Source organism: Melanaphis sacchari, unplaced genomic scaffold (assembly GCF_002803265.2).
Source record: "Melanaphis sacchari strain LSU unplaced genomic scaffold, SCAv2.0 Contig469_pilon_pilon, whole genome shotgun sequence".
NCBI lineage: Eukaryota > Metazoa > Arthropoda > Insecta > Hemiptera > Aphididae > Melanaphis > Melanaphis sacchari.
The window spans coordinates 1-7,752 of record NW_020271311.1 but is presented as its reverse complement, the minus strand read 5'-3'; the positions used below and the strand labels follow the sequence as shown (position 1 = coordinate 7,752).

Below are 7,752 nucleotides of genomic sequence, written 5' to 3'. Positions count from 1 at the left end.
CTAAATCTTTAGCTAAATCTGAACCCACTGACAGTATTTTATTACCTTTTAATGGTCTTTTTGTTACATGTAGACGTTCCATCCCTCTAGTGTCATTGGTTAAAATTTTAATTATAAGTGGTTCTCCTTCTGCTGGTTCGTGATCACTCTAGCCAGATAATTTAGCTCCACATTTATCTTTACAATTCGATTGAAAAGTGATAAAGTGTTTTCTTAAGTTGGATCTAAACACTTTACCACTTTACAAGGAAGTTGGTGGGTATTTATGAAGGCATTATTCACCACATCTGTCCAAATGAATGGCTTTTAAATCTCATATGTTCTAAATTTTTTCCCATCTCTGTAAAGATTTCTTTCAGGGAGAATAGTTCAATACAAGTTATATGGAATTTCTACTGTATATAATTTTTTTTTTTGGATCACATTTTACGGATGATGACAAAGACGAATCGTTATCTGATACCACTGCATTAATATGATCCACATTAACTGTATTCTTAATATCATATATTTCTCTTAATTTATTTTGCCATTCATTTCTATTCAGGAAAATGTTAATATAAATACTTTTAGGTGAGATTTTGTCAGTGGCGGATTTAACACCCGGGCAACCTGAACATGTCCGACCGGGCCCTGGACGTAGGGGCCCTTTGGCCAAAATAATAGGGATAACACTAGATTTAATAAAAAAAAAATAAGTGTATTAAAATAATTATACTATAAACCATATTATTAAAAGTTGTTATATAATACAGAATATTATGATATTATAGCAGTGAGCTAAAAGTACCAAATAACTGGTAATTTCATTGTCGTCGACGTTTTATATCGATTGTCGTCGACGTTTATCGACCCATGTATATTTTATCTTATATTTATATAAATCCTTTTATATTTGCCATTTATATTTCTTTATTGAGCGGTTACGACGTACGAAACATCATTGAAGAACACGTCTTATTATAAACTATAAAATGTATGTATTATTAATTAAATTAATAGTATTTTTATAATAAGAAATATTAGATTATTGATATTAGTTAAATATAATTTATGAACATTGATAGGTAGATAGATAATATTAATAATTTTATTTTTATCTTGAGAAAATGTCTAACTTACAATTCAAATTATAAACACAATCGGAAGTTAAAACGGAAGAAAGAAAGAAGGAACTAGAAAATGTAAATCTGATAAGAAACAAAAGTACTTGATTTTAATTAATTGAAAGCTCGATCACAATACCTGATGCTTCAAAAGTTGATAAAAATTTATTAACTATGTAATCGGTTTCAAATATATCTTCTTCACTTATAAACTGTACGTCTGATTCATTTGAGTTAAATATTCATCAACCCATGTTCAGGATTCATCAAGTGACTTCTCATTAAATAAACCTATATTATCTTTACATTATACAGCTAATGAGCCGAAATTAAATTTAAATAATTCGAAATTATACAAAATTCAAAAACTTCTTTTGTAAAAGATAAATAGTTGATATAGAAAACACATTACCTGAAACCACCTGAGTGACAGATTCTTCACAAAATTGAATGTACAAAATAATACTTTCCAAACGATAAAGCATTTGACAATATTTATGTCCGAACAAAAACTGACCTTATTTATCTAGGCCCTTGCCAACCTACTCAATCAGAAATTATTGAAAAGAATTTCCCAAAATTATGAACAAAACGAACGTCAATATACATTTGATTCTAAATTTTATTTTTATATAAACAAAAGGACAAATTATCCGAATCTTACAAAGTTCATGGTTAGCATATTCCCTAGAAATCATTATGCTTATTGTCATTTTGTTGGATTTTTGGAGATAATGAAGCTAAGAAAAGTTCTTGGTATAGAGGTTTTACTGACTGGAAACATTTTAAAGATTCATATTCAGCGCACGCCCAAAGTAAAATGCATTTAAGGAGTTCTATAGCAACATTTAATTTTAAAAAACTCAAAGACATTAAAAGTTCTTTGTCGAATCAAATCGATAACGAAGTAAAAAAATGGAAAGAAATATTAACCATATTATTCGACACTGTACGTACTTTATGTGCATCTGGTTTACCTCTTAGAGGCCATCGTGAAAATATTGGAATTCCTGGTAATCATGGAATTTATTTAAATATTATTGATTTAATATCTAGACATAATTCAACTCTTATCTCCCATTTGAACTCCAATAGTAAAATTAAATATTTAAGTAAAACGATTACGAATGAAGTTTTAGAAACTTTAGCATTAGAAACTAAATCTCTTATAATCAAGCAATGTAAAAAGGCTAAATTTTTTACTTTGTTGGCTGATTCAACTACTGATGTTGCTCATTTAGAACAAATGGCAATTCTATTGAGATACGTACAAATAGATCCAGAATGTGAACAAAGTATTGTAATTAAAGAAAGTTTTATCGGATTTTATAGCATGAATAAAGGCGATGCTGAAAGTATTTGTAATTTTATGATAAAAACGATTTTTGAGGATATTGGTCTAAACAAATCATTTATGGTTGGTCAAGGATTTGATGGTGCTAATGTTATGTCGGGAAAACATGGTGGATTACAAGCGAAACTGAATGAATTTTTAGGTGAAGAAATATATGCACCATACGTACACTGTGCAGCTCATCAATTAAATCTTGTACTGGTTCACGCTGCTGAAAATAATGCAAATGCATCTATAAAAGTTTTTTTTGCCACTTTACAAAAAATATATAATTATTTTTCAAAATCACATTCTAGATGGAAACTTTTTTTAAATCAAACAAAAATGAATAGTCATACTATGAATATGAATTCAATAGTTGTTGAAAATGAGATGGACAGTGGAATAAGTGATATAACTTCATCAAACAATACAAAAAAAAATAGCTTCAAAACATTAAAAAGTTTAAGTACTACGCGATGGGCAGCTAGACTACACGCAGTGGAAGCAATGCTACAAAATTTCAGTACAGTTATAAATTGTTTGAATATAATAAGTTCAGAACACCAGGCGTCCAGGGAGGATATTTTATCATCACAATCATTAATAAATTTAATGGATTGGCAATTTTATTTAAACTTATTATGGTGGTATGATGTACTAACAATTATAAATGCAGCACAAATAATCTTTCAAAAAATTAATATTGATATGTTTTTAGCTTCAAAGACTATGGAATGTGCTTTGAAAAAACTAAAATTAATGCGATCAGAAAAATATTATACTGACTTAATAATTCGAGCCAAAGAAAACTGGGAACTTGACAACGAATTTCCAGAAACACGTATTCGACGGGTGAAGAGTATGGCCGGTGAAGTAGCAAGAGATATCGGACATTCCGCTCGTGAAAAACATAGATTAGGTTATTTTCAGGCTTGTGATAATATGATAAACGAGTTAGAAATTAGAACAACAAATTTTACGTCTCTTCATAAACTATTTGATTTCCTTCAACCATCTAAACTTAAAGATATTACTAATGATGAGTTAGATATACATACAAGAAATTTAATTTCCAAGTATAAATGTTTTTCAACCGACCTAAAACTTGATATAAGAACATTTATTGATTGTTACTTTGTTGACGGTGTACAATGCCATGAGAATAACGAACATAGTGTTTACACGTACTTGAAATTTATAACCGATTTGAAATTAGAAGATAGCATAAAAGAAATGCAACTTCTATGTAGAATATTTCTTACGTTACCTATTAGTACTGCCAGTGCAGAGAGATCAATGAGCTCATTGAAAAAAATCAAAGATTACCGTAGATCAACATTGAGTGAAGACCGCCTTAATGATTATGCAATGCTTTACATAGAAAGAGATACAGCAGAATTAATAGATTTACAATCTACCATCAAAATTTTTTCAGAAAAAAAAGCTAGAAAAGGTTATAAAAGTGAATTATTATAAATTATAATAAATATTATGTATTATAAATAAGTGTTTTATTTTATATTTACGTTTTACAATATTATTAATTTTCGATTGTTATACGAGTTGGTAACATAAATTAAATAAGTTAAAGTATTTTATTATGTATGTATTCTTGAATTAATTTTAAATATATAAATACTTCTCCCTCCAACCCTGTTTAACATTTTAAATAAGATATTATAATTAGGGAATAGGGGAGGCGTGGGCCCCAATTTTAAATGTCCGACCGGGCCTTTTTTTTTAGATCCGCCACTGATAAAAATTGAATCTTACCTTAATGTAATTGATAATTTTTCGGCTGGTGTAATGGGCTGTCTGACTCAATTGCTAGGATTGGTTTTGATATCGTCTTCAATAATATTTAAAACATAGTTAAATTGATCGTAACTCAATCGAAAAAATTCTCTAAATTTTTGTTCATCTTTAAACAAATGTTTTTCAATTAAAATGCTATAAAATCCTTCAATTTTTCTAGTGAGAAACAAATTGTGGGTTTTTTTCGTGTTATATATTTTAATGGCATGTTCGAGTATTGTTTCTTCTTCGTTGATCTCTTCTAAAAGAAGTAATTTGATGAGCATTTTTTTTTTTTTTTACTTCGTAACATATCTGGTTTTATAATAAAAAATATTTCACTAATATGTATTATAAAGCACTTGTTAACTGATCAAACGTGCTTGGACGAATGTTGGACTATCCGACAGCCGCGCGTCTCGTGCGTCATTGCGTATTGTAGGGAATCCGTCATTGAGCCGTGCTGCTGGTGCGACCAAAATTTCGGTCGCACTGCGTCAGCCGCACGAGTCGCGCGTCTACAGTAGTGATGGGAACAATCGAGTGATTTCAATAATCGAGAAGTTATAACAATCGAGAGATTCACTCGAAAAAACCTCTCGGTCAATTAAGTATTTTATTAATTTAGTATTATTACACTCAATCCACTCAGTTACTCTGTACTCGAAAAAATCACTCGGTTACCTCAAATACTAAATAGTAGGTAGATACTAGCCTACTAGGTAGTGGGGGATTTCGCTCGCTCACTTATATTATCATTAATAAAGCAAACCAAACTTACCAAACATTGTATACTACTTATTTATTTTTATTTTTTATTATTATATTAGTATAGTCATATTTCCTGGAAATATTTAAAGTTTATTATTAGCAATAACTCATTAGCTTTAACATGATTACTTTATTAATTATTATGATACAACTTAATATTTTATATAATAATGAAATCTAAAAAAAAAATTAAAATATGTTTAAATTTGAATTTAAAAAAATTATAATATCCAAATTTTTCGGTGAAAGTCTATTTCGGCGGTCATTTGTGATTTGTCCGATTTTAGAAAAGACACGTTCCGAAGGTACCGAAGTTGCTGGAATAGATAAATATTTTGAACTTAACTTGTACATTTCTGGAAACGTTTGTTTATATTGTTGCCAATATTCCAATGGATTTTTTGTTCTTTCCAAGTGTGGAATGTCTAAGTACTGGCGTAACATTAGTGTGATCATCACACTATTGGAGTGATTGTAGTTTTTACTTGTAATACTTTTGAGTCAAATTTTTGCCATAGTGAATTCGATTGTTCTTGTTCATGAGCATTAATATTAGCACTTGCAGTTGTAGTATTTAAATTATCTGGTTCGGAAGTTATGGCACATACTTCATCACATATCCATTTTTGAACGTTGCTCGCATTTTCAGTCAGACCAAAAGCAGTTTTTTTAAATCTAGGATCAATAAATGTAGATTTGGCAACTATTTTATTGCCTTCCAAAGACCCCAAACGTCTGGAAACTGCATTTGATAGTGTTGTTTTTAATATTTGACCTGTGGCAGTCTTTGGCGTTCTCTTTCCAATAGTATACTGCAGGCCTCGTACAAGTGGTATTACCATACATAAAGTTGGATAAGTTTGTCCAGATAGTTCAGTGGTCATGCTCTCAAATGGTTTCAATAGTGGTATACAATCTTCAATTAATTCCCATTCTATAGCAGTTAGCCGTTTGGAGCACGTGGAAGTGATGTTAATGCAGCAGATAAAGGGGCTTTAATCTCGAAGAGTCTTTCCATCATAATTAAACTCGAGTTCCATCTTGTAGGTACGTCTTGTTTGACTTTTAGTTGTGGTAAACCCATTTGGATTTGGTAATTTTTTAATTTTTCATTAGCAAAAGTACTATGTTTAAAGTGCCCTACTATTATTTTACATGATTTTATCACTTGACTCAGCTCTGTATTGCTTGTGATCGCTTCATTAACACTTAAATTTAACGTGTGTGCTACGCAAGGATGGTGGTATTTTTGAAGATGTGTGTTAAGAGGGCGTCACAGTAAAAGTGAAACGTATACAACGCTCAAGAGATGGCGTTGAATTTCATATCGCCGCCGTCGTGGTAGGCCGTAACCACGCCTATCGTGTACGCGACGGGGTCCGCGTGTTGTTATTGCGGGAGAGGTACATTATTATTTCACAGACTGTCGTTTAGAACGTTTCGCGTCAAACGTCATTACAGGCCGTTACGTAAATTGTCGCCCGTGAATTCTATACAGTGCGCTGACTCGCTACTGGCTAGCAAGTCGCATACCTATTTTTTAATTAAAGCTCCTGTTTGCTTAAAAATATTAACCAATAAATTAAGCATACAAATTATTATACACCAGAACTCGATTTATATTTCTAACCCAATTACTTTTTAAAATACATATAAAATAATAATTTCATTACGATTAAATAGATTTTTTAATAAAAGTGTTACGTATTTTACGTTGTAACTTATAAATGACATGAAGCAATTTTTGTTCGATAATTTAATTTTTTATTTATTAATAACATTTTAAATAATTCTGATTAGTAAATATTGATGTATTTACTTATTTTAATTTTAAACATAATACCTACATAAAATATGAAGTTGATTGTTGTACATAATATTTATTAAATAAATACCTACTGTAATAATATAATTATTTATATTATTGCAATTGCAGTACCTATATGTAAAAAAAACAATATGTATAAACTAAACATTTTTATTGTTCATATAATATATATAAATTAAAATTAAATTATGTAGGTACTTACAAATGTACAGAACACATTTATTTACACATAATAATTAATTAAAACACAACATTTGGATTAATGACAATTTATAATAATTGATAACTTAAATTAATGCTAGCGGTCATATAGATAATGGATAACTGACTTACTATAATATTATATTACACCTATACTTTAATTTTAAAAATGTCATAATATGTACGTGAAATTATCTATATAAAATTTGCATAGTTATGTGTACAATAATAAAATGAAATATAATACATAACATTATATAATTAACATTTTATGTATTTATTTTGCGTTGTAATAAAAAAAAAATCATCTGCAACAATATTTATAGTTCCATATAAAATTAATTTTTATAGAAACTAAATAATTTAATATATTAATAAATACTTATGATACAAATATTTTTTAAATAAAAATGGGTACAAATATTTTTTAATTTTTTAATTTTGACGGTTTTAAACCATTTCAAACGGAAGATTTGGATAAATATTGGTTTTATTATTATAACGCCGAACATTTTTTCTTTCCAAAGAGTCATCATCAAACTCTTAATTTTTATTGTATTTTTGTTTATGAGACTGGAGTATTAAGCTATGGGTAATGCTAGAAAAAAATCCTGCTAAAAGCTTTGTACTCCACCCAAAGGTTTGATATAAAAAGTTATATTAATACCCGTGTCAACAATAGTTAATACTAATTTTGCAACAAAGAATATTCCCAT

General features: G+C 29.1%; 1 protein-coding gene across 1 annotated transcript; it reads left to right on the top strand.

Moving 5' to 3' along the window:
• Positions 1-1,926: 1,926 nt before the first annotated feature.
• LOC112598275 lies at positions 1,927-3,918 on the top strand. The gene is made up of 2 exons (XM_025344675.1): positions 1,927-2,602; positions 3,161-3,918. Exons 1-2 carry the CDS (start codon positions 1,927-1,929, stop codon positions 3,916-3,918), a joined length of 1,434 nt encoding a protein of 477 aa, XP_025200460.1.
• The last annotated feature ends 3,834 nt before the right edge of the window (positions 3,919-7,752 follow it).